Source organism: Micromesistius poutassou (genome assembly GCF_964030765.1).
Source record: "Micromesistius poutassou genome assembly, chromosome: 11".
Classification (NCBI taxonomy): domain Eukaryota; kingdom Metazoa; phylum Chordata; class Actinopteri; order Gadiformes; family Gadidae; genus Micromesistius; species Micromesistius poutassou.
In genome coordinates, this window is record NC_140281.1 from 13,945,286 (window position 1) to 13,972,614 (window position 27,329).

General features: G+C 44.9%; 3 protein-coding genes across 3 annotated transcripts; 2 read left to right on the top strand and 1 right to left on the bottom strand.

The window, feature by feature from the left end:
* Positions 1-5,044: 5,044 nt before the first annotated feature.
* On the top strand, positions 5,045-9,027 carry LOC311355150 (thymidylate synthase-like). The gene is given in 8 exon segments (XM_084474876.1): positions 5,045-5,128; positions 6,237-6,310; positions 6,413-6,587; positions 7,460-7,540; positions 7,843-7,889; positions 7,894-8,016; positions 8,713-8,784; positions 8,871-9,027. Coding segments are annotated over 8 exon segments (759 nt in total). The 5' UTR covers positions 5,045-5,079; the 3' UTR covers positions 9,009-9,027.
* A 3,105-nt stretch (positions 9,028-12,132) lies between these two features.
* LOC311355218 (thymidylate synthase-like) lies at positions 12,133-17,538 on the top strand. The gene is made up of 7 exons (XM_084474953.1): positions 12,133-12,540; positions 15,118-15,191; positions 15,287-15,461; positions 15,860-15,961; positions 16,333-16,508; positions 17,189-17,260; positions 17,347-17,538. Exons 1-7 carry the CDS (start codon positions 12,324-12,326, stop codon positions 17,482-17,484), a joined length of 954 nt encoding a protein of 317 aa, XP_084331079.1. The 5' UTR covers positions 12,133-12,323; the 3' UTR covers positions 17,485-17,538.
* A 13-nt stretch (positions 17,539-17,551) lies between these two features.
* On the bottom strand, positions 17,552-27,156 carry enosf1 (enolase superfamily member 1). Its single transcript, XM_084474952.1, has 15 exons — positions 27,055-27,156; positions 26,824-26,926; positions 26,530-26,645; positions 26,214-26,300; positions 26,068-26,094; positions 25,811-25,883; positions 25,579-25,617; positions 23,748-23,830; positions 22,781-22,903; positions 22,341-22,475; positions 22,129-22,170; positions 20,807-20,936; positions 20,200-20,299; positions 18,941-19,022; positions 17,552-17,792 (listed from the first exon to the last, which is right to left on the bottom strand). Exons 1-15 carry the CDS (start codon positions 27,133-27,135, stop codon positions 17,691-17,693), a joined length of 1,323 nt encoding a protein of 440 aa, XP_084331078.1. The 5' UTR covers positions 27,136-27,156; the 3' UTR covers positions 17,552-17,690.
* Positions 27,157-27,329: the final 173 nt, after the last annotated feature.

The window sequence follows — 27,329 nt, forward strand, 5'->3', positions numbered from 1 at the left end:
TCTGTGAGCCAAAGGAGGTTTGGCCTAAATTGGATGCTGATCTTCATGTTATTCCTGCAGATGACCCAGAGGTCAAAAGGGAGTTGACTGTAAATTCTGTTGTTGTGGATTCTAAAAGTGCCACAGATCGCCTGCTCTGTTACTTTTCATCCTGGACGAGACTAAAAAGGTCTGTTGCCTGGTTGCTGAAGGTCAAGAGAACTCTTGTGTTATTGGGACAGAAGAGAAAGGAGCTGTGTGCCTCTAAATATCTCAGCCAGGACAAGCTGGAGCCAAAAGAGCAGGAAGTGAAAAGGAAAATTCAGAGCTTTAAAGCCACACTCAAAGGACAAATCTTGACTCCTGAAGATCTGGAAAAGGCAGAACAGTCAGTCATTCAGTATGTACAAGAACACAAATTTAAAGCTGAAATTTCCTCATTGAAGAATGGTTGTAAAAATGTTGCAAAAGGGAGTCCTCTGTACAGACTGGATCCGGTGATGGATAATGGAATCCTCAGAGTAGGTGGTCGGCTGGATAAATCAGCATTACCAACAGAGTCCAAACATCCAGTCATTTTGTCCAAAGATTTGCATGTATCCGTACTGATTCTGCGTCATATTCATCATCAACTGGGACATGTAGGAAGAAATCACATGCTGTCCAGGCTGCGGCAGAGGTACTGGATCATCAATGCAAACTCTGCTGCAAGGAAAGTTATATCTGACTGTGTTGTTTGCAGACGCAACAGAGGGAAACTCATTGAACAGAAGATGGCGGACTTGCCTGAGGAAAGAGTGGTGCCTGATAGAGCCCCTTTCACAGATGTTGGAGTTGACTATTTCGGGCCCATTGAGGTTAAAAGAGGCAGAAGTCTTCTTAAAAGGTATGGAGTGCTTTTCACCTGTCTGACTAGCCGTGCTGTGCATTTGGAGGTGGCACATATGTTGGATACAGATTCCTGTATAAATGCTGTCCGGAGGTTCATCTGTAGACGAGGCCCAATCTCCACCATCAGGTCTGATAACGGCACAAACTTTGTTGGAGCTAACCGGGAGCTGAAGGAAAGTCTGGCTGGTTTAAATCATGGCAAAATTCAGAGAGCGTTGGTCCAGGATGGCATAAAATGGAGCTTTAACACACCAGCAGCTTCCCATCATGGTGGTGTTTGGGAGCGCCTGATTCGCTCTGTGAAAAGTGTTCTGACTTCAGTTCTCAAACAGCAAATTCTCGATGATGAAGGGCTCCAAACTGTTTTTTGTGAGGCTGAGGCCATATTGAATGACAGACCCATCACTAAAGTCTCTGATGACCCGGACGACCTGGAGGCACTCACACCTAACCACATTCTGATGTTAAAGGGCAAGCCAATCATGCCACCAGGACTGTTTGATCGCAATGATTTGTACATCAGGAAAAGGTGGAAGCAAATACAATACATGGCAGAACTGTTTTGGAAGAGATGGATTGCTGAATACTTACCAATGATGCAAGAGAGACAGAAATGGACAAGACCAAGGAGAAATCTCGTTCCTGGAGACATCGTCCTCATTGCAGACGCTGCAGCCCCAAGAGGATCTTGGCTGATGGGGAGAATCTTGGATGTGAGAGCAGATGCAAAGGGCCTGGTACGCTCTGTGCGCCTTCGGACCAGGACCAGCATTCTGGAGAGGCCTGTGACGAAGCTCTGCCTGCTGTTGGAAGCAGGAATGTGACACCATGGACTTTCTCTCTCTCTCCCTCCCTCTTTTTCTCTCTCTCTCTCTTTTGTTGTTTCAGGTACATCATAAAGAAGAAAGTGAACTGAAGCTAATGCATGAACTGTCTAGTCATAGATTGGGTGGAGGGAATAGCTCCTTTGATAAATTAAAGTAATTGTGATTTAGTGCACAATTAGGGGCCGGAGTGTTGGAGCTATTTATTTAGTTGTAGTACTTAGTGCTGTTTAGTTTATTATTTTGTTTAGTGAGTATTTCGTTTTTGGTTATTCTCAGTCAATTTGCTTGATTTCATTATGATTAGATTTCTATTAGTATTCTAGTTTATTATTTGTTTACTTTAGGTGTTTCTTGTTTATTATTTGTGTTTTGTTTCATTTGGGCACGGTAGGGGGGCACCTGAAGTTATATAGGTAGGCTGTCGGTAAGGGACCAGCATGCACCTGGGTGGGCAAATGGTTTTTTACCGGAGCGGGAGAGGCACAGGAATTTTCTTTGTTCTTTGTTTGCTCGCTGTTTGGTTAAATAAACCACGCTTTTTGTTGAAACTGGACATCTGTTTGGACATTATGTTTTTCCCATCCGCGTACACCACAACCCATGGTGCAACAGTGGCCCTTTGATTAGTATAATTTGAAGTTTGATTTGATACTTTTATCTGTTTGACAATCGGCTGCTACACCTGTAGTGCTAAAGCGAACTCACCGACGAGAAACTGTGTCAATTTCCAATGGATAGTGTAGCCCAGGGGTCCAAACTTTTCACCTACCATAATCTAAGATCCGAATCATCAAGCTGGGGCTAATATTCAGATCTTAGCTCCGCCGCCGGAGGGCTCCGGGGTCGGGGTTCCGCCGCCGGCCATAGGCCCGGTCAGGAATCTAGCTAAGATCTGCTAACATCTGAATGTCCCGCGGAGGACCGCTGGTGTAGCCTATCTATGGGCAATTAAAATGCATGAAAAGGCCATGTTGCATGGATAACGCGAACACATTGGGTACCTACATCTAATAGAAAAGTATTCATCGAACCGCAGGCCTTGACTAGGCTAGTCTACATAAAAAAAGACGTGTGCAACTAGCCTAGCTAAACACCGAATTGTGTTCTCATTAAACAACTTGCGATACGAGAGTCCTGGTTGCACAACGATAATAACAAATTAAGTGAACAAATGAATGATATAGTTGGTTGCATGGTTGAAACTTTTGAACAACTCTATATTTAGGCTATTTATTTATTTATTTCATTTAGCTCTCCTTAAATTAAATTCACGCTTCAAAACGCACGACTTTTACTTCTAAGGCGAGCTTTACTTTGAAGGCGAGCTGTCTCTGTTTCCGGCTCTCGACTTCCTTGTTCAAATATTGTACAACTTGGATAATGGAACAAGCTGACGCTTTGGCACGCTGAATTGCATTGCACGTCTCGGACAATGAAATTAGGCAATACCCCCTAAACTGGCCTGTTTCATTATACAACGTGAACAACTGTAAATGAATTATACTTCGTACACGGACCCTTGGACACCAGAGGTGGCCAATCACATTTCAGCGAGGGCGGCCCTACAAATATATGCAAGTTAAATGGCTGGTTGAAGTGTTTGAAGTTACACGAGCGACAAAGTCATAAGCTACAAACCGAGCACCGAAGTATAAGCATGCCGGGCCGTAGCCAGGATATTTCAAATACCGGTCAACATTCGGCAGACCCCCCTTTTAGGCAAAACTGTTAAGTGTGTGTCTTTGTATGAGTGTGATTCTGTAATCATTATATATATATATTTATAAAACGGGTGGCTTAAGTGATCTGATTGGTTCCCAACTGTTGTCCCAACTTTGACGCCCATTCAGTTTACGGAGTTCCATATATATATATATATTTATTTATTTATTTATTTATTTATTTATTGATATATATATATAGGTAACAATAAGTACAGTAATACCATAGCTTACAAAAAGTCTTACCTCTTATCAAAACAAGTGACAATTCTTCTGTGGCCAGATGCATCCCATCTCTGGAGGACTCTCATGGGATCCAGGGGAATTTTTCTATCCACACTCATTAGAGCAAGGCCAGAAAGCCTCTCATCCCCCATGCTGGATCGTAACCAGGTTTTGAGGCGGCGTAGAGCCGAAAAAGACCTCTCACACAAGCATGTTGTCACTGGCAATGTGAGGTAAATGCAAAGGACGCATTTAATCCTTGCACTGCCGTTCCTATTTCCACTACCATCATGACACACACTATCATCGAGCACCTTACCATACAAGGGCTGTATTACTGTATCAAATGGTCAATCCCTGTCTTGTCACTGCAAGCCTATACAGCCCTTAAATGTGGACTTTTTATTTTATTTAGTTTATTCAGTATCTCTTATTGTCCATAGTATTCATGTAGATCTATTTTTCTATTTTTTTTATAATCCTGTTTATGCTGTATGTGTATGCTATGTGTGATGTCTTTAAAGCTACTGTGACCTTGAATTTCCCTTGGGGATCTATCTATCTATCTTTAATATAAGGATACAATTGCATATCCATCTCCTGCAATGTTTCCTTTGCTGTACCTGGGGGGTGCCCAGGGTAATGAGTGAAAAGATGCTTCCATGCATCTCCTGCTCTGCAGCCCCAGGTTGAGGCAGGTCCTCTCTGTACCACCAAAGAAGAAGCTTCTCTCTTTCCTCCGTCAGCTGTGGTAGACCCAGCTAGGGTACTGGTTCACTAGATTCAGCAAACCTGGTTTTCAGTTCTATAGTGACATGATCAATGAATGGGAGGAACAAATTCAGCCTAAAATGGTCAGCAATAGGGTCTGCAGGTACATTGCCTCTATGTTGCTGCTTCACGGTAATCCTCTTCTTTGTTGGGGTAACACCAATGGTGCTGGCCATCTCCACTGCTTGTTTAGCACCAATAGGAAGCGTCGCGTTGCAGCACCGTTGTGGTTATGTTTTGAAAGCAGCAGATCAACAAACATAGTCGGTATAGGCTACCATTAAGTTATACCAGTTGTTTTATGACTACATATATGGCCCTGATGCCCATGATCCTCTGTTTGGGAGCAATGTGTCTTGGGCTTGAAGTTTAGCGGGGCGGGACGCCGACGCGCGCTTGTGCGCGTCAAGGCGCCACCGGTGTGGACTAGTACGTCGGAAATAATGGGAGCGTTCTTTTTGGCGCCGCGCTGCGCTGCGCCGGCGACGTGTGTTGGGCTTTATTGTCAATGGCAGTATTTGTCACCTAGTGGTGGACAAGCGAATTAACACGTTTTAATTACCTGTTGCGCAGTTATCATAGAAACGAAACAGAAAACGAAACAGAAAGGCCCTGAGTACGTAGGTTGAGCACGTACAGAAAATAAACAGAAGACAGAATAAGACATGGAAGTACAGAAGAAGCAGGACAGCAAGGCCAGATACAGTCTACGAGGTGAGTATTGTGTTCACACACATCATTCTCTGAAAGATTAAATTAGTTTCTCCATTATGACAGCGGATGATCCAGGCTAACATAGCAGGGGAGACAGTGGAGCGCACAAGAATAACACGGGTGGGGGGAAATGACTTCCATGTGCTCTTCAAGGAAAAACAAAGCCTAACATACTACTAATTGTAGATGCTAAAGTGATGTTGTTAGTTAAAAAGTAGTGCTATTGATGGACTTATCCTGGTCCAAATCTCGATCTAAATGTTGTTTTTTTTATCATGAAAAAATAGGCCTAATTATTTTTAAATTTAATGGTAATTAAATAAGAATAAGATAATAAGATTTAATAAGAATACATTTCGAACAGTTGAACATTAATCTTTGATGCAAACTAAAAAGACATGAAACATTTAACATTTAAAAAACCAGAGCGGGGGGTGATCCCTCCCACCATCCCCCCCAACAAAGCGCACCTGCTTACGCGGCTCCTTTAAATGGAAAAACAAGACCGAAGGTTCGAATGATCGATTTGAGCTGTAAATATTTTTGACAGCGTTGCGTTTTGAGCTATTCGGCGATTTTGCATCTTTCAGCTTTTGGTGTGAACGTACTAACATTACTAATTGTAGATGCTAAGTGATGTCGTTAGTTAAAAAGTAGTGCTATTGATGGACTGATCCTGGTACAAATCTCGATCTAAATGCACCACGGTATGATAAAGATACGAGATAAACATGGACTAAATTACCCTCTATAGGTTAAACGCCTGCTATTTTAGACTCTGAATGAATAACAAGTAACATTACGTAACAGTCAGGGTGCGATTTGTCATAAAACTAGAGGGGGGATGTTTTTTTTTATCGTGAACAAATAGGCTATCAAGAGGCCTAATTTTTTACTTAATGGTAGGCCCTGTAAGCCTACATTTCGAACAGTTGAACATTCATCTTCGATGCAAACTAAAAAGACATGAAACATTACACTTTCCAAAAAAAAGAAAGAGGGGGAGATGATCCCTCCCATCCCCCCCAACAAATCACACCCTGGTTAGTTACTGTTTAACATCCTGACCCTCTTTGTGACATGAATCTACCCGTTTCTTTATGTTCAGACCAGTTCCCCCTCCTGACTACCAAGAGGGTGTTTTGGAAGGGAATCCTTGAAGAACTGTTATGGTTTATCAAGGTGAGAAAGAATACGTCCGAGGTCCGTTATTTACCTTGGGTGTTTTCTGTCCAACCACGAGCTGCGTGGTTGTAACTGTTCCGTTTTGTTGCGGTGGTCCAGGGTTCCACGAATTCCAAGGAGCTGTCTGGGAAGGGGGTGAAGATCTGGGATGCCAACGGTTCCCGGGAATTCCTGGATAAAAACGGCTTCAAGGAGCGGGAGGAGGGGGACCTGGGCCCTGTGTATGGCTTCCAGTGGAGGCATTCTGGTGCAGAATACACAGACATGCACGCAGGTATTACCACTAGCTATAGCTCCTCGTACACGTCTGAATACAGACATGCACTCGGGTATTAACCACTAGCTATACCTTAATGCAGATTTCCTCTTCTCTTGTGTAAATGGACTTTTGTTTGAATATTTAGACATTGTATATATCTAAATCACATCAGGAATGTGATCCACAAGGTGAGGGTATTAGACTCCCAGCTGAAAGGTTCTGGGTTCAATCTCCAATGTCTAGTCGACCTGTAGACATCCCTGAGCAAGATGACCCTCTAACCCCTACCTGCTCCTTACTGTCCTGTCTCTGTACTGTCTATCCCCTACCTCAGTGAACCTCAATTAGCGGCCCGCGGGCCAGATCAGGCCCGCAGGAGCCAAATGTCCGGCCCGTGCTGACCCAGTGGCATTCACATGTAAAAAAAATACTAATAATAAAAAAAAATTAAAAAAATTAAAAAAAATTAAAATATTTTTTTTCGGTGTTTACAGACTGATGTTATTTGCTACACATATTTAAAAAGTTTAAAAAAAAAAAGCTGCACTGTGTGCGTGTTTGTTTGCTGGACTTTTTGTTTGCTGATGTTCCAGCGGCATTTTAATAAATTAATGGTATGCATTATTGTGTGACTCCTAACACAGGGTATTTTCAACTACTAATAATTACAGTAATGATAATTAAAGCAAAATGTGCACATAAAAATGGCGAATTAAAAAAATTAAACGATATCTCGGCCCTTGGCGTGGCATGCTTGACCAAATTTGGCCCTCTGGCAAAACTAATTGGGGAACGCTGCCCTACCTGCTCCTTAATGACGACGATCAGTGAGATCTATATGAGGGTGCTATGACATGTCATTGATAGCTGTGTGGTTGTGTGTGCAGACTACTCGGGTCAGGGCATGGACCAGCTGCAGAAGGTCGTGGACACCATAAGAACCAACATGTGCGCCTGGAACCCCAGAGGTAATGAGGTCCAACATTCACAGTCGCTGTACGATGATGTCATCACAATCACTGGCACATGATCGCTGTGATATGAGGTCATCAACACCACTCGCAAATTGTCATCACCACACACATTAGGTCACTTTAATATGACGTCATCACCCACCCAACTATCAATAGCTGATGGCCAGGAAATGCTTCAATTCCAGGCTTCCAGAAGAGTGAAAATTTGTACATTTAAATAAGAAGTAAGTGGAGAGTCTGACTATGTTGTAGTAGTGGTGTCCTCCTGTCTGACGCCGCCTGCTGTGTTCCTTCAGACTTGCACAACATGGCCCTGCCCCCGTGCCACGCCCTGTGCCAGTTCTACGAGTGACGGCGAGCTGTCCTGCCAGCTGTATCAGCGCTCCGGGGACATGGGCCTCGGCGTGCCCTTCAACATCGCCAGCTACGCCCTCCTGACCTACATGATCGCCCACGTCACCGGCCTCAAGGTGAGGAGGGGGCGGCGGCTGTGGTGGGAATTCCGGACCAAGTGAATCATAATCTGACCAAACTGGGTAGAATAGTCATCCAAACTTATAACAAATATGGTCATATATTTGGGCAATAACGGTACAGTAACATACAATAAAACATAACATACAATACAATAATCCATAAAACAAACAAACAATTATCCAAGGCCTTAGATGGGAGTTACCCCCTGCGTCTCTCCAAGAGCTCCGCAAGGAGAAGTCCCCTGCATGGGAAATCAACCTCCGCATCATGGGAGATCAGCCGAAGTCCGAAGCATTGGCTAAAACGAGAAGTTTTAAGTTTGTCAGGATTCTGAGAACCGCTCTGTCCCCCAATAATACTAAAGCCTTTGTTAACCAGATGGTAATCTATCTATCGATTGATCCTCCTCAAGGGGTCATAAAACGGGGGTTGTGGCCGTGCCTTATCAATTGAAACCCTGGCTTCTCCAATCTTCCCCGAGGGGGGGTCAGGAAAACAGCCTTTGAACACATCCCTGAACACAGACACATTCCAACAAATACAGAGACACACATGTGAAAAAGAATAGTGGCAGATACAAGAGGTGGGGGAAAATAAAATGTATTCACTCATCTGAGGGTGTGTTCTGATAGTATAGTCTTGTTATGGGAAGCTGTATCTCACCACCTCCTGTTCCTATTGTCCTGCAGCCCGGAGATTTCATCCACACACTGGGCGTCGCCCACATCCACCTCAGCCACAGCGAACCACTCAAAGAACAGGTGGGCTGACGTTCAGAATGAAAAACCTAGGTGTAGGACTCCTCCGTGTCCAGGGCCTTGTGGCTAACCTGAGACCTGTTCCCCAGCTCCAGAGGGAGGTCCGACCGTTCCCCAAGCTGGAGATCCTCCGGAAGGTGGAGTCGAACGATGACTTCAGAGCCGAAGACTTTAAGATGTGTGACTACCATCCGCATCCCGCCATCAAGATGCAGATGGCCCTTTGACATTTTATACCAGATTAGTTTTTTTGTAAATTAAAGCACTTTATTATCAACTTCTTACTTTGTTAACAGAGTTTGTTGCATTTAGTTTCATTCCTTGTGAGAAGGGATTTTCAGTTAGTACATTGTATAATCAATTCGTAGCCCTACTCGTTAGTCACATTTGTCCCACTTAAAGGCTCATTTATGCTCAACGTTAAATACGCATACGGATACGGACGGAGCCTTTCGTCCGTACTCTGCGTTCATTTCGTCCGTTTTTCGACCGTTTCCACAAAGCTTACGGATACGCACCAAACGGAGCAGTACCACCGGAAGCCGTGGGGGCGCTGTTGCCGTCACTACCCGATGCGTAGCCTAGAGCCAGTGTGAGACAGAAGAAGAAGAACCTTCCTGTGGCAAGGTAGCGCAGGGTGACAGCAAGCCTCTCCGCCACACTCACAGGCGCGCTGTGTGATGGTTTGTGCTGGATGTGAGGGGCCACCCGGCGCAGCAAGTCATCGAACGCCCCAGCCGACATCCGAAAATACTGGAAGTGGCGCTCTGTGTCCATAGATCGCATCGGACGGACGAGAGAGAAAAATTCTCCGTCCTCCAGCCGCGATGAATTTAACGGCCTTACCGACCACCGCCTCTTACAACGAGCCCGTTTTCTTCTTTTATTTATTATGTACATAATCAAGACCTCCTCCATATCGCCATGTTTGTTGTTTTCTTTTTACAGTCTATGGTTTGTTGTCATAAACCTTTGACTCTGCGCTGCCCCCTAGTGGATGTATTGGTTAACAATTACGTCCGTACGTCGAGCATAAATGAGCCTTAGCTCATTTATGCTCGACGTACGGACGTAATTGTACGCGTCCGTTTCTAACGTTGTTACCGTCACTGCTCACATACTTCCATGCGTCCTTTACGTTGGCATAGATGTTAACCAATACATCCACTAGGGGGCAGCGCAGAGTCAAAAGTTTATGACAACAAACCATAGACTGTAAAAAGAAAACAACAAACATGGCGACTATGGAGGAGGTCTTGATTATGTACATAATAAATAAAAGAAGAAAACGGGCTCGTTGTAAGAGGCGGTGGTCGGTAAGGCCGTTAAATTCATCGCGGCTGGAGGACGGAGAATTCTTCTTCTGTCTCACACTGGCTCTAGGCTCCGTATCGGGTAGTGACGGCAACAGCGCCCCCACGGCTTCCGGTGGTACTGCTCCGTTTGGTGCGTATCCGTAAGCTTTGTGGAAACGGTCGAAAAACGGACGAAATGAACGCAGAGTACGGACGAAAGGCTCCGTCCGTATCCGTATGCGTATTTAACGTTGAGCATAAATGAGCCTCCGGATCCGGACGAAATTCGTCCGTCCGTACTAAACGTTGTCTCCGGGACTACCCTTCATACCTCCGTCCGGTTTCAGCGTTGTTATGGATGTTACGCAAAACAACCTCTAGAGGGCAGTGACTGTGGTGTATAAAATGACCGGCATCGACAATCGCAAACATGGTATCTGTAGAGGAGATGATTTTGCTCTGTGTCATCCGGCACAAAGTGTACGCGGCGGTGGCATGTGGTACCCCTCACCAACCTGCAGATTCTCTGCTCAAAATTAGATTTCAAAAAAGTTTTATTGGCATGAAAAATATACATTTGCATTGCCAAAGCAGGTGAACAATAAAACAATAAGATCAGTATAATATAAGTATAAAACGTTAAAAATAAAATATATATACATCAGATATTATAGGCCTACTATTCTCTCTCTCTATTTTTGCGAACTGGTTGGTTGGACTTCTGCCTCTACTGCCGCCTCGATCTCCGGTTGTATTGCTCCGGTTCGTCCGGAGCACTCCGGACTCGTAAGCTCAGAGGCGACGGACCCACTGACGGACGAAACGACCTCCGGGACGAAAGCGTCCGTATCCGTATTTACCGTAGGGTGTGAATGGGCCTTTAGGTGGGTGTCCAGGTGTTCCCATGGTTACTCTGGAGCCTTGGCTAAGAGGTTGGCCCAGACCTCTCCGCCAGGGAAATTATGTGTCTCCACAGAAGACTCCAGCATCTCACACGAGTAGGCTACTCCAGGTCCTGTCCATGAGAACGGGACAGAACGTTCATCAGATTGTAGTCATGACGTTTACACTATATCCAAAGCAACCTACTTACTTTGATACCGGGGACACTCAAATATACAGCATTACAAAGAAAAAACTGCTATAGGAATCAAAATCTGTTTTCATTTTTATAATATTTAATTAGATATGAATTGTATCTGTATGTTGTTGAAATGTAAGGCTCAAAATGTAATTGAGCAGAGGCGAAACGGCACCGTGCCTGTCGTTTCTTGCATCATCAACTCAAACACGCCTCCTAGAACAACGACAGCCTCTGATTGGTCTGTCTCTGCTGGACACAGTCAGAGCAACCAGCGAGGACAAACCCCCGAGACCTCTACTGTTGTACCACTAGTTTGCGACGAGGGTATCCATGCCTCCCAACGCTCATCAACCCGTAGTATCCTAATCCCGCTCCTGGACCACAGACAACATTTAACCTGGCACACAGCAGAACCCGCGTTAAGATTGAAAATACATTCGGGATATTGAAGTCCAAATTCCAATACCTACGTGGACTAAGAATTTGTCCGGAACGGGCATGCGATGTGATTGTTGCGCCGTCCTCCACAATATATCCACTCTGCGCAAAGAGATGCCTCCCCTCTTTGACCCGTTCCTCAAGGAGGAACACATTCCGCAAATGGTTGTAAGGGCTGGATAAAGGATGCGAGACCACATTTGCAGAAATCATTTCAATTTAAAAAACAACACACCAAACACTGTTTTCTTCCATCATTTTATTCTTTAGTTGCTGAGGGAGGAAAAATTATATAATTAGTACCTTGAATAGCAATATCATGTCCACTTTGAATTTCTGCTCGAGATCGATAAAATATGCGGCCCGTTTCGTCATTTTGATAAGGATTCCCGTGTTGATTGAACTAATTCATAACCGGTGCGGTGGAACCGACAGCTCTGGGTTAGTCGGCACAGGGTCAATCAACCTAGAGTTCAGCGTTAACTCTGTGTTTGTTAAACCTCTGTTCTTGGAATACCCCACAGACCCCTCTCATGAGCTGAACAGAAAACAGTCAACAAAACAAACCATCCCGCGCGCGAATTTGATTTTCGCGCTCTGGTCGGAGGACACCAATCACATTTCCGCGAGGGCGGCCCTATATATACGCAAGTTTGAAGTTACACGCGCGAAAATCATAAGCTACAAGCCGAGCACCTAAGTATAAGCACTTCTTAGGTTTCTCAATGCCTCAACTAAACACTGAAAATAAACAGAAAGACATGGAAATCCGGGAGAAGCAGGACAGCAATGCGGCGGACTACCAGGAGGGTTCCTTCAGTGATGAACGGGTTTATCTGAACCAAGTAAGATACATCATGAAGCACGGGAACCGCAAGGGGGACCGGACGGACACAGGAGTGTTGTCTGTGTTCGGCTCCCAGGCCAGATACAGTCTACGAGGTGAGTATTGTGTTCACACACATCATTCTCTGAAAGATTTAATTAGTTTCTCCATTATGACAGCGGATGATCCAGGCTAACATAGCAGGGGAGATACTGGAGCGGACAAGAATAACACGAGTGGGGGGATATGACTTCCATGTGGTCTTCAAGGAAAAACAAAGCCTTACTGGGCATTCACACCAAAAGCTATAAAGCGATAGGAGCGATAGCTGTAAAGCTGTAAATGAGAGTTGAAAACAGCTCAACTCTATGAATGAGCTAGCAATAGTAGTCAATGAGCTATGAATGAGAAATTTCTAAATGCCCGCGCAGCGCTAGCCGACAGCCTACCCTGCGCCATAGACCTCTGAATAATAAGTGCCGCCTCCGAGGCTTCCGTTTCCCTCGGCCAAATGTCTAGGAAATAACATGGGGGTTTTGAATGATCGTCCATAACAAACTCTGTAGGTAGCGAAGAAGTAAAAGCTGCGTCACGTTTTCAACTACAACCTTTTTCCATCTGGTTTCCACTTGGGTTTTGGATTGTAAGCTAACGCGGGTCTGCGCAGACTTAATACGTCACGACTCTCCCAGTCAAGGTTGCATAGCAACGGCAATGTTTCATAGTTTGTCTTCACCGACAGTGGCACCAGAGCCCGCCTATGGAGGTGGCGCCAACGCTGCTCGTTCATGTGTGAAATCGATCAAATCGATCAAAATCTCAATAACCGCCAACAAACTCGTATCACGGTCAAACCAAAAAGTCAAGTCGTGGAGAAAAGAGGCTGAACCTCGCCAGTGAATAAGTTTTATACACCACTGAAATCACGTGTGACATAACCATCATGGTAGGTTGTGACTGGTGGCGAGCACTCCCTCCTCCCTAACAAGGATGGCGTATAAAGTCAGCGCAGATTGTAACTAGCTCCCGGTTAGCATTAATACTCGTTTACTACTTTAATGGCCCGACAATCCAAAACTCAAGTGGAAACCAGATGGAAAAAGGTTGTAGTTGAAAACGCGACGCAGCTTTTACTTATTCGCCACCTACAGAGTTTGTTATGGACGATCATTCATAAACCCCATGTTATTTCCCATCGACATTTGGCCGAGGGAAACGGGAGCCTCGGAGGCGGGACTTATTCTTCAGAGGTCTAGAGCCCTTCTAACCAATCAGAGGCGAAAAAGGCGGTACGTGCCCCTACCATCCTACGAAAAAAAGATGTTCGCGTTTCAGAAGCAGGGAGATTTCCTACAAAAATGTCTAATTTGTCAGTTTGCCATGTGTCACTAACCTGCCTCTCGCCAGATGAATTTCGTTCCGCCTAGCTCCACTCATCCATCTGGGATCGCTCCATTGAAGAGGTGCTTTAGAAGGCTGGGCCTTACAAAAAATCCTTGCATATGATTGGACAAACCTTGTCCGTCATCTTTATTGACGTGCTACTTCAACCACTCACATCGAAACCAACCCGTGACGCTTGCTTCCTCGATGCGAGCCGTCTGGCTCAAAACAGTCGCTTCTCCGCTACGTCACATCTATAAAAATCGCGCCCGGCGGTCCTGATTGGCTCTACCATTTTCTGGTAGTCCCCAAATACCTCCCAACGGGAGCGATCCCAGATGGATGAGTGGAGCCAGGCGGAACGAAATTCATCTGGCGAGAGTCAGGTTAGTGTGTCACTGTCTGCCTGGCACAAATGCTCTCGTTGAGCGGATATTTTCCATAATGAACAATACTTGGACTGACGAGAGGAACTGCATGACCGTTCCCACCTTGAAGGCGTTGCTTATTACACGGGCCAATTTTGATGCCCCCTGTCCACAATTCCACCGCAGGCTGTCAGCAAACAAATCGATTTTGGAGCAAATTCACTCCTCAAACAAATATGTTTATGCTAATTTGACTGGCGTTTTTCTCTGTGTTGCGGTCATGTTTTCGGAGATCTATGAGCGAGCGCGCGCGCAATCAAATAGGCTATAGTCTAGCATATAAGCAATCGCTCCATTAATTAGTTAATCAGTGTTTCATGTATTTAAGCTTATTATTCTTTTTCTATTGACCAAGCTTGTGACTATCTAGTTTTTGTGGCTTGGCAGCGGCACTTGCCTCAGCTCCTTTAAATGGAAAAACAAGACCGAAGGTTCGAATGAGCGATTTGAGCTGTAAATATTTTTGACTGCGTTGCGTTTTGAGCTATTCGGCGATTTTGCATCTTTCAGCTTTTGGTGTGAACGTACTAACATTACTAATTGTAGATGCTAGGTGATGTCGTTAGTTAAAAAGTAGTGCTATTGATGGACTGATCCTGGTACAAATCTCGATCTAAATGCACCACGGTATGATAAAGATACGAGATAAACATGGACTCAATTACGCCTGCTATTTTAGACTGAATGAACCCTGAATGAATAACAAGTAACATTACTTAACAGTCAGGGTGCGATTTGTCATAAAACCAGAGGGGGGGGATGTAAAAAAAAAAAACAGGGAGATGATCCCTCCCATCCCCCCCAACAAATCGCACCCTGGTTACAGTTACTGTTTAACATCCTGACCCTCTTTGACATGTCTACCCGTTTCTTTATGTTCAGACCAGTTCCCCCTCCTGACTACCAAGAGGGTGTTTTGGAAGGGAATCCTTGAAGAACTGTTATGGTTTATCAAGGTGAGAAAGAATACCTCCGTTATTTACCTTGGGTGTTTTCTGTCCAACCACGAGCGGCGTGGTTGTAACTGTTCCGTTTTGTTGCGGTGGTCCAGGGTTCCACGAATTCCAAGGAGCTGTCTGGGAAGGGGGTGAAGATCTGGGACGCCAACGGTTCCCGGGAATTCCTGGATAAAAATGGCTTCAAGGAGCGGGAGGAGGGGGACCTGGGCCCTGTGTATGGCTTCCAGTGGAGGCATTCTGGTGCAGAATACACAGACATGCACGCAGGTATTACCACTAGCTATCGCTCCTCGTACACGTCTGAATACAGACATGCACTCAGGTATTAACCACTAGCTATACCTTAATGCAGATTTCCTCTTCTCTTGTGTAAATGCACTTTTGTTTGAGTATTTAGACATTGTATATCTCTAAATCACATCAGCAATGTGATCCACAAGGTGAGGGTGTTAAGACTCCCAGCTGAAAGGTTCTGGGTTCAATCTCCAATGTCTAGTCGACCTGTAGACATCCCTGAGCAAGATGACCCTCTAATCCCTACCTGCTCCTTAATGACCTGTCTCTGTACTGTCTATCCCCTACCTGCTCCTTAATAACTACGATCAGTGAGATCTATATGAGGGTGCTGTGACATGTCATTGATAGCTGTGTGGTTGTGTGTGCAGACTACTCGGGTCAGGGCGTGGACCAGCTGCAGAAGGTCGTGGACACCATAAGAACCAACCCGGAGGACCGCCGCATCATCATGTGCGCCTGGAACCCCAGAGGTAATGAGGTCCAACATTCACGGACGCTGTACGATGATGTCATCACCATCACTGGCACATGGTCGCTGTGATATGAGGTCATCAACACCACTCGCACATGGCAGCTGTAATAAGTCATCACAACTCGCACACTGTCACTGTAATATATCACACCTCACACACACTATTGCCGTTACAAAATGTCATCACCACACACATTAGGTCACTTTAATATGACATCATCACCCACCCAAGTATCAATAGCTGATGGCCAATTCCAGGCTTCCAGAAGAGTGAAAATTTGTACATTTAAATAAGAAGTAAGTGGAGAGTCTGACTATGTTGTAGTAGTGATGTCCTCCTGTCTGACGCCGCCTGCTGTGTTCCTTCAGACTTGCACAACATGGCCCTGCCCCCGTGCCACGCCCTGTGCCAGTTCTACGTGAATGACGGCGAGCTGTCCTGCCAGCTGTATCAGCGCTCCGGGGACATGGGCCTCGGCGTGCCCTTCAACATCGCCAGCTACGCCCTCCTGACCTACATGATCGCCCACGTCACCGGCCTCAAGGTGAGGAGGGGGCGGCGGCTGTGGTGGGAATTCCGGACCAAGTGAATCATAATCTGACCAAACTGGGTAGAATAGTCATCCAAACTTATAACAAATATGGTCATATATTTGGGCAATAACGGTACAGTAACATACAACTAAAAATAAAACCTACAATTGGCTAGGAGCGAGGAGTTATATACCGTTTACAGTCAGGATTCTGAGAGCCGCTCTGTCCCCCAATAGAACTAAAGCATTGGTTAACCAGATGGTAATCTATCGACTGATCCTCAAGGGGTCATAAAACGGGGGTCTTGGCCATTCCTTTTCAGTTTAAACCCTGGCTTCTCCAATCTTCCAGCCTTTGAACACATCCCCAGGAGGGGTTCACTGAACACAGGCACATTGCAACAAATACAGAGACACAGAATGTGAAAAAGAAAATAGTGGCAGATACAAGATGTGGGGCAAAATGAAATTATGAATTCACTCATCTGAGGCTGTGTTCTGACAGGATAGTCTAGTGGTCAGGGTCTCCGACTCCAAGAATCCACTGTTCTACCTTACCCCTGACAGCTCCTTAATGACATGCATCTGAATACACTCACTTTGCATGAAAGGGTCTGCCAAATGACTAAAATAGATTACTGTGCATTATGGGAAGCTGTATCTCACCACCTTCTGTTCCTGTTGTCCTGCAGCCCGGAGATTTCATCCACACACTGGGCGACGCCCACATCTACCTCAACCACATCGAACCACTCAAAGAACAGGTGGGCTGACGTTCAGAATGCAAAACCTAGGTGTAGGACTCCTCCGTGTCCAGGGCCTTGTGTCTAACCTGAGACCTGTTCCCCAGCTCCAGAGGGAGGTCCGACCGTTCCCCAAGCTGGAGATCCTCCGGAAGGTGGAGTCAATCGACGACTTCAGAGCCGAAGACTTTAAGATGTGTGACTACCATCCGCATCCCGCCATCAAGATGCAGATGGCCCTTTGACATTTTATATCAGATGAGTTTTTTTGTAAATTAAAGCACTTTATTATCAACTTCTTACTTTGTTAATACAGTTTGTTGCATTTAGTTTCATTCCTTGTGAGAAGGGATTTTCACAGTTAGTACATTGTATAATCAATTCGTAGCCCTACTCGTTAGTCACATTTGACCCGGGTCACTAAGGTCGGTGTCCAGAGGTTTTCCCATGGTTACTCTGGAGCCTTGGCTAAGAGGTTGGCCCAGACCTCTCCGCCAGGGAAATTATGTATCTCCACAGAAGACTCCAGCATCTCACATGAGTACCCCGGGTCCTGTCCATGAGAACGGGACAGAGTGTTGTCATGGCGTTTACACTATATCCAAAGCAAGCTACCGGGGACACTCAATATACAATCAGAATTACAAAAAAAAAAAACGCTATAGAAATCAAAATCGGTTTTCATTTTTATAATATTTAATTATATGAATTGTATCTGCATGTGGTTGAAATGTAAGGCTCAAAATCGAATTGAGCAGAGGTGGAAGAGCACCTTGCCTGTCGTCCCATGCACCATCAACTCAAACCCGCCTCCTAGAACAACGGCAGCCTCTGATTGGTCTGTCTCTGCTGGACAGCCAGAGTAACCAGTGAGGACAAACCCCAGACCTCTACAAGGCAATGATCATTTCTGTATGAGTGCTGGCTCTCGCCAGGCTAACATCCTAAAGTCTAGTCATAATGTTGGTTAAGCGAAGGTTACTAAGTTGTGTTTGCTAAAGGTTTCTTTACTAATCATTGTTGCATACCACTAGTTTGCGTAAGCTGGTATTTGACCTAGCTACGCAGACTTCTATCGACTTTATACCATAAGTAGTGATGAAGATAAACTTCTTGTTAGGACACGTCAGCCAGCAAAATATTTGATTTAATATTAGAGCATGATCATGGGAAAGTACAGGCAGCAAAGTTACCAAGGATACATTCAGTGAGAGACAAATCTGAACTACCTTAACCTTTCTCAGTTAGAGAGAGGAAGGGTGGTATCTTAAGGTCCAAGGAGAATGTAAACGGTTCCTTTTAGATTGACTAATTATATAAACAAGGTTAATGTAAGGTTTATAATTGTGTATTATAGTTATTAATATTTCCACAACAAGCAGGAACGACCAATCATACAATAGTTACGATTCCCAAGTCTTCCTTTGGCTTGTTTACAAAGCTTTAAGCACAAACAGTTGGGGATGAACTGCCCAATATTTCATTACATTATTGTTAATAAAAGACAGAGGCGGGTAGACTAAGGTGCAAATCAAGGTCATATTTCCAAAAAACATCTGTTCAGCCGTTCACACTATTAAACAAAACAGAGTTTGGACAAATCTCAACCTTGGAAGGTGTTTCCAGTGACCGAAAATGGGACTTATCGTGTGGAGGCTAGGCCAAAAAGGTAAGGTGGGTGTGTGAGGAGGGGTGAGTTACCTTGGGGGGAAGGTAGTGAGCGTTGCGGATGACCACCGGGCTGGTGAAATGCTCATGAAGGTGGTCTACGTATTCACACATCCTGAAACATTCAAACACACACAAGATGTGAGGACATCCAATCGTGAGTGTGTGAACCTGAACCTGCCAAACCTGCTGTTTGGCAGTGGAAGGGTAAGGGTTGTGTGTAGGAGCTAAAAGGTTGAAGCTGCAGGAGCTGAGAGTGTACTCCCTGTCAATCCCAGGTAGCCTGGAGACCATCCTGATCACGTGACCCAACATTCTGTTTCACTACACATGGATCAGTCTGGACTTCCCACATCAATTTCAGTAGGCAGGAACACTTGACTTGGGAGGCACATTACTGTTATGCCAGCAGTAGCCTGTATTTGACATAAACTATGACACAGTCCCTGATTGGCCCCGATTGCATTGACAATTTCAGGAGATCGATGTGGGCCGCCATAGGTCTATAAGAGACTCTAGACTGATCTGTGTAGCAAAGCAGAATGTGAGGTAATGTGACCAGGGTGGTCTCCAGGTTTAATCCTCAGTGTGTGAACGTAGCACTTTTTAATTGCTGAAAAACGTAAAGGAGGGTTTAGTGTTAGACCTTATTTATATATACCTTTGTTATAGTGCTACAGGCTGAGTGTTGGGGCTATATGCTACAGGTTGAGTGTTGGAGTTACAGGTGGAGTGTTGGAGGTATAGGCTGTAGGTTGAGTGTTGGAGGTATAGGCTGTAGGTTGAGTGTTGGAGGTATAGGCTGTAGGTTGAGTGTTGGGGCTGTAGGTTGAGTGTTGGGGCTACATGCTGTAGGTGCAGTGTTGGGGCTACATGCTGTAGGTGCAGTGTTGGGGCTACATGCTGTAGGTGCAGTGTTGGGGCTACATGCTGTAGGTGCAGTGTTGGGGCTACATGCTGTAGGTGCAGTGTTGGGGCTACATGCTGTAGGTGCAGTGTTGGGGCTACATGCTGTAGGTGCAGTGTTGGGGCTACATGCTGTAGGTGCAGTGTTGGGGCTATATGCTGTAGGTTGAGTGTTGGGGCTACATGCTGTAGGTGCAGTGTTGGGGCTACATGCTGTAGGTGCAGTGTTGGGGCTATATGCTGTAGGTGCAGTGTTGGGGCTACATGCTGTAGGTGCAGTGTTGGGGGTATATGCTGTAGGTGCAGTGTTGGGGGTATATGCTGTAGGTGCAGTGTTGGGGCTATATGCTGCTACAGGCTGATTGCTGGGTTGGGGTTTCGAATACCTGTTGTTGAGGTCTGCTGAGACGGAAATGTAATCAAACAGGATGAGGTGTTGAACCAGCTCACAGAGACCCACCCCCCCGGCATGAGGACACACCGGCACTGATTAGGAGTAGGAGGAGGAGAGTTGAATGAATGAATGCCTTTTATTGTCACTATACATAGTACAATGAGGTTGAAAGCATCTCCTTCCCAGTGCATACACATGTAGAATATGAAAATACAAATCTAATAACGTACAAAAAGTAATAAATAGTGCAGAAAAAAAAGGGCAGAGGGTAAAGCGCATGAGGTCAGTGCATGTATGAGTTCAGGGTGGTAATGGCTTTTGGAAAAAAAAACTTCATAACATAGTTAAAAAACTTATAGTCTGACAATACCATGAGTGCATACATTTGTTGGCATGGGTAGGTTGGGTGGTCTCAGAGGTGGAGGCTAGGTGTATAGCTAGTTAGAGGGTTGGAGCTAGGTGTATAGCTAGTTATATAGTCTGAGCTAGTTGTATGGCTAGTTAGAGTTTTGGATCTTGGGTTTTACTTGGAGGGTTAGGGTGGGAAGCGCCAGGCTTAGAGGGTTAGAATAAGGGCTAGGGTGAAGTTAAGCTGTTACCCTGGAACTTGTGAGCCATGAGTAGGACAGCCAGGTTCTCGTTGACACTGCCCAGCCTGCAGCTGTCAATCTGGACGAACTGCAGAGCGGACGCCTGCAGGAACTGCTTGAACATCACCCTGTTGTGGCACTGGCAGGGAGGGGTTAACAGCATGTCACTAGGGTTTCTATTGGTTAACAGCATGTCAGTAGGCTTCCTAATGGTTAACAGCATGTCACTAGGGTTTCTATTGGTTAACAGCATGTCACTAGGGTTTCTATTGGTTAACAGCATGTCACTAAGCTATGTGATGGTTAACAGCATGTCACTAGGCTTTCTATTGGTTAACAGCATGGCACGAGGCTTTCCATTGGTTAACAACATGTCACTAGGCTTTCTAATGGTTAACAGTATGTCACTAGCCTTTCTATTAGTTAAGAGCATGGCTGTGTCCCAATTCAGGGGCTGCGTCCTTCGAAGGATGCGTCCTTCGAAGGATGCAGCCTTCGTAGACCGCGAAGGCTGCATCGAAGGCCGAACGAGTGTTGTGGAATGGGACGGTCTAGCCTACGGAGCATTTCCGGATTGCGTAACCAGCCGTTAACGTCCTTTACCTTGCGTGACCACGCGCCGCTCCTGTCTTCTAGCAACCCTGACAGCTGCGGTTCAAACCGGACAGCGGGGGAGAAATATGGAGCCAGAAATCATAATTGTATTGGTTATGTTTTATCTTTTATTGGAGGAGTGGGAGAAGATTCACCACCAAGTGAAGAGGAAGAGAGGACGTTGGCTTAACGTTAATTAGGTTAACGTTATACGTCTAGCGTTAATGTCATTGAACTTTAACAATAAAGTTACATATTTAAAATGGTCCCAAACTTACTTTTATATTAAAAAAATGTTTTTACATAGTTTTGTCATTAAATATGTATTCGCTGCAGCTGCTGCTTCCGCTCTCTCCGTGCCATTTCTGAAAAAATATCCAACGTGCAATGAATGTTGGGATATGTTGGGTCGTGAAGGATGCATCCGATGCGTCCTTCAAATCCGGGAAACGAAGGCTGCATATCTCGGCCGCATTCGAAGGACCCTTCGAAATGGGACAGCACTTGACGCGCCACTGTGACGTATGCGGTCTTCAAATGCGTCCGTCGAAGGATGCAACCCCTGAATTGGGACACAGCCCATGTCACTAGGCTGCCCATGTCACTAGGCTTTCCATTGGTTAACAGCATGTCACTAAGTTTTCTATTGGTCACATTGCTGGCAATTGTTTTCTAAAGGTTGACATGACAATGGTTTTCTATTGGTTAACATTGGGATGATGATTGCCTAACCTCACCTGTTCTCCTGAAGCGACACCGATACCCAGAGGAGCCAGTGCCTGAAACACATTTATTATCACAAGAGAGAAATCACACACACACACACACACACACACACACACACACACACACACACACACACACACACACACACACACACACACACACACACACACACACACACACACACACACACACACACACACACACACACACACACACACCTGACCTTAGAGATGGTGGCGTGTCCAAGGATATCGTCCGGGGAGGTTGGCTCCTCGATCCACAGCGGTCTGAACGGCGCCAGGCTGGTCACCCAGCTGATCGCCTCCCCCACATCCCAGCGCTGGTTAGCATCGATCATCTGACACAGAGCGGCCCTACAGTCAACCGCTAGCATACCACATTATATACATCATGTGACATATTATGGAGCACATGATACACTTATAAATAATCCTATGTAATGTTGCAATGAAGAATTAGAATTAGAATAAAAAGGCTAAACATTAAGCTTATTATAATATTTTACAATGTATACCCTTATGAACATATAATAATACTATATAATACTCTTATGAATATATAATACTATATCGTTCTAGATACAGAGATTGATTTTTTTACAAAATTACACAATATAATACATTCAAATCTTATGAATCTCACCAAAATCTTGTCTGGTCCGATCATCTGGCGAATCAGGCGGCACCGTCTCTCGTCATCCTCTAGATCCGCCCCCACCTTCACCTTGAATCGGCTCCACCCACTGGCCAAGGCGTCCGTGCAGAGCTTCACATGCACACACAGAAGAGCCAGACATTGTATAATCACAATCATCATGTGTATTACCCACAATCCCACTGGTGAGGGGAAGTCTAAGGTTTTATTTGTCCTGGAGGGAAAAGTTTAAGCATCCATCTCTGTAGAGCAATGCATTAAAACAACCAGGTTAGATTCCATGCCAATATCAACTGGTAGAGCAAGGCATTAAAACAACAGCCAGAATTAGGGGTTGGCTCCTACTGAGGACATCTTTGCTGAACAAATGTATATATCTAGTAGTCTGATGAAATGAAAAACGTCCACTGAATCATAAATAGGTTATTGGGGATGTCCTCAAAAACCATACATTAGAGGTGTAACGATACATGTATTCGTACCAACATTTTTCAGTACGGGTCTAACGGTTCAATGTACGTTTCATTTCAGTACGTACAGAAAAAATTAATAAATATATATTTTTTTTATGTTTTTATTGATTATCACACACTGTGAGTGTCTCGTCTTGTCCTGATGTTTTGTGTTGAGGACGACAATGGAAATAAGTCCTGGACTTTATTGTGTTTTTATCCTCAATTGTATTTGAGGTCTTTTCATTTGTGTAAGGCATTTGTTTGATACAATTTAAAGAATCAAATCAAAATCAATTTGTTTAATAAAAATAAAATAATAAAAACTGCTGTACCGAAAAACATACCGAACCATGACTTAAAAACCAAGGTACGTACCGAATCGCGACTTTTGTGTATCGTTACATCCCTACCATACATACATATTCACAAAAGCATCTAAAGCCTAACTTAGTGGTGTAGGTATAGGACCACAGCCTTGGAGGTATGTGGGGTGTAGAAACCTGTGTGAGCTGCTGGTCGGAATATCCCAGCCAGGCGCAGGAGGTTGTGTAGGCGGGGTAGCCCTCCTTGAGCATCTGCTGCTCTGGAACCAGGAATAGAACCATCAACCTCTAAAGTAGGGGGTCCCAACCACTTGATAAGCCTCTGGGATCATGAGAAATAGCTTATTTGTAATTGTAAGCTATGGATATTTAATGATGATAGAGAACCTTAGTTTTAGGTTTAAAAGGTCTCCAGCGAATTACTACAATGCAGAAGTAGTATAGAATGGCGAAACACTGCAACTCTAGCCCACTCTCAACCAAAATAAAAATAAAACTAATCGCAAACCTAAGTTAGATTACTTTTTAGCAGGATGGAAGTGATGCTGATGCGGCTCTCAGCTGTGCCAGAGCGTTCACAGTTGCTATAAACCACCCACCGTCGCCGCCCGGTGCAACAGTGTGAACTGCCCCGTTTTTAGAACGTCTCAGCCCATCTCCTCGCGAGGAGTTGCGTCGCGAATCTTTGGTCTGAACTGGGCTTAAGGGACGTCCGAGCTGAGACGCTGGAGCGCCCCATAAATAGCGGATATGTAACACTGGCGACTGGGCGACTTGGTTTATATATTTATGCTTTTCTCAGACTGTTTAGGTTGACTGCATACCGGCAGTTCACACTTTGGGCGAGAGGGCATTTGGGAAAGAGGAACAGAATTCCGATCCAATCCTGTGCTGTCGCCTATATTAGGGATCTTTTCCCCTCAGCCGAATACCAAGGATTTGAGTAGGCCTATGCTTTGGATTTATAGCTGCTAAATAAAATGTAATTGGTACAATATGTCAGACGTCATCTACTCATTACTTTACTCATTGACGTGTTCATTTCAACACATCTCTGGCAATCGTAGCCTAAAGTCAACATGCTGCGACAATCTGTTATAGGCTTACTTTACATGCCTTGGTTTAAACACTAGTAAATCACGAATCATTTTGTTGGCAAGGCAGGGGGAAGAGAGAAAGAAATACAGATGATGAATTTGAATTTGAAGTTCAGCCATTTTAGTCATTGTACCAATGAGAAGGCAGACAATACATCTGTTATATCAACTAAACTTAAAATTTCAGTTCACTTCATCTTTAAGGTTCTGTATATATAAACCAACTGTAAAAATTGATCTAGGGTGGAATGGATAGGCAGTCTGCTGAAAACTAAATCAGGATGCTGAGTTTGCCGTGTTCCTATGACTGGTAATAAACATTCCTAATTCTGAGCCATCTCATGGTACGGGAGGAATACAGCTTTGCAATCACAAGAGCATTATTAGACAACATAGCCTACAATTATAACATTAATTTACACCCATCAAGCCCCACGGCGAAATAACAACGCCAGGATAACAACATCAAGGGATGCTGCTCTGCCGATCACTGATTGGACAGAGCGTTCACTGTCCATACAGGCTTCACGTGCCCACCTGAGTGTCCATGTGCAAGTGAGAGAGAGGGAGGACGAAAGGTGGGGGGGGGGGCACCTTGTTCATGCTACAAGACTGCCTGATGCTTCATAGCCCTGAGTAGACAGGGCTTGCATGGTAAGATATGCATGCATTCACTGGGACATTATGATGGACAGATGTTGGTCGAGTTAAAAGATGTTGGTCGGGTTTTAGATCTAAGATCTAAAACCGCGGTCAGGAGCCGAACCTCTGCTGTCCAGTGTTAAAAATAAACATGCATCCACTGCTGTGCAGTCTTAAAATGGAGCATTCACCCCCCTGTAAGGGCTCCTCAAGAGGGCCCCTGACACAGTAGTCATTACTGAAACTTATGTTTTCCCTACTGGGCTTACCTCGCTCTGCCTTCCCTGTCTGGGCTTTCCTGAGGAGGTCTGAGTGAGAGAGTGAGTCAGAGTGCGAGTGAAAGTCAGAGTGAGTGAGAGAGACAAACCAACAAAGAAGACTGATGATTTAGAAATCAAACATCATAATTAGTTGAATGGGCTTCTTTATTTCAGTCCCGTTTAATAAACTGTTGTGTAAGCTGATGTAAGCTGTTATGTAATAAAGTGTATCATGCCTCACCCAGAGCCTCCTGCTCAGTGAGAGCGTCCGTGATGTATCTGAAGTCGATGCAGGACACCACCTGCTCTGGGCTCTAACACACAGGATCCCACACCCTCACTAAGAATGGCTTTACACACAGCTTCCAATACGGTTACACTCCAGATCATGAACAGCATCCAAAACGGTTTAACTCCAGATGTGTTCACACACACAGCAGTCAATACGGTTTCACTCCAGGTGAGTTCACACAGCAGAACAGGAGCAGGTTTACTGACCATGTCGACGAGCAGCTTCCACAGCGGCTGGGGATACAACATAATGAAGGACGGTTAGTCGTGGCGTTCTGTCTCCCCGCTCCCACCCATAGCAGCATATAAAGGAGGTTTTGCTCAGGACAACATAGTGGTTCTGATGACCCTACCTTGCTCTCCGCTCGGGCCCAGAGGTCCCAGACGGCGTTCAGCACGGCCGCAGTGGCCAGCTGGATCACACCCTTCTCCGGGCCGATCTGGTTCAGATAAATAACGTTTCAGCTTACTATTAATTGGCAATTTAGCAGACACTTTTATCCAACGTGTCCAACATGTGGGTTTGTTGTATCTTTGTCATTATCATACTTCTGTTGCTGTTAAACTCAGATTTATGGAGTCACTGGGGTCACCTCTGTGTGTGTGTGTGTGTGTGTGTGTGTGTGTGTGTGTGTGTGTGTGTGTGTGTGTGTGTGTGTGTGTGTGTACCCATCTCATTTGTCCGTCGCTGGTGAGCAGACGGTAGAATCCACGGAAGTCGCCAACTATTTCCTCCAAGGTCTTCCCAAGAACTAAACCAGAGAGGGCCTTCACGGCACAGACAACTGATGAAAAAATATATTTATAAATATGAATTATTTACACTATTAACTATGAAAAAACACACTCAAATGGGCACGTTGTTTCAGTTCTATGACTTCAACCACGCACGCTTTATCGCAATGAAGAACTGCGCAGTTCGTGCACGCGCAGGGGGAGCTCAATAACCAATACTCAACTCACCGACTTCAGTTCCTCTTCCAACAGTAAACGTCAATCCATATCCTTTCATCCCACTGTCAGTCGCGATAACTACGTACGCAACGGAGTAGTCCGGATCTGTATGCTACAAAATAAAAAAAGTTATGGACAAGTCAAGTGATCGATTATTGATTAACTTATGTCAGCGCGTCTTTTGGGGTCCAGTTCATCCGCAAGTGTCCGTGTCGGCATTGTTCTGTCGTAATAAGTTACCATCGCATCGGATCCATGTTGCTCCAAAGACGTGGGGAACCTCACGTCCTTTACTGTGAGTTTCACTATTTTCTGCGGCATGTTTTCCGTAAATATCCGGAACCCAACCAACCATGGACCCACCTCCCGACAGCTGTGATTGGTTGGCTGGTCAGCGTTGATTAAAAAGAACGCGCTCCTATTTTCAGATGTGCAGCATTTGACAAAGACAAACTCCAAATCACTTTCTATAGTCAATTTATTTTTATTGTACAAATATTTCAGTTGAATATTGA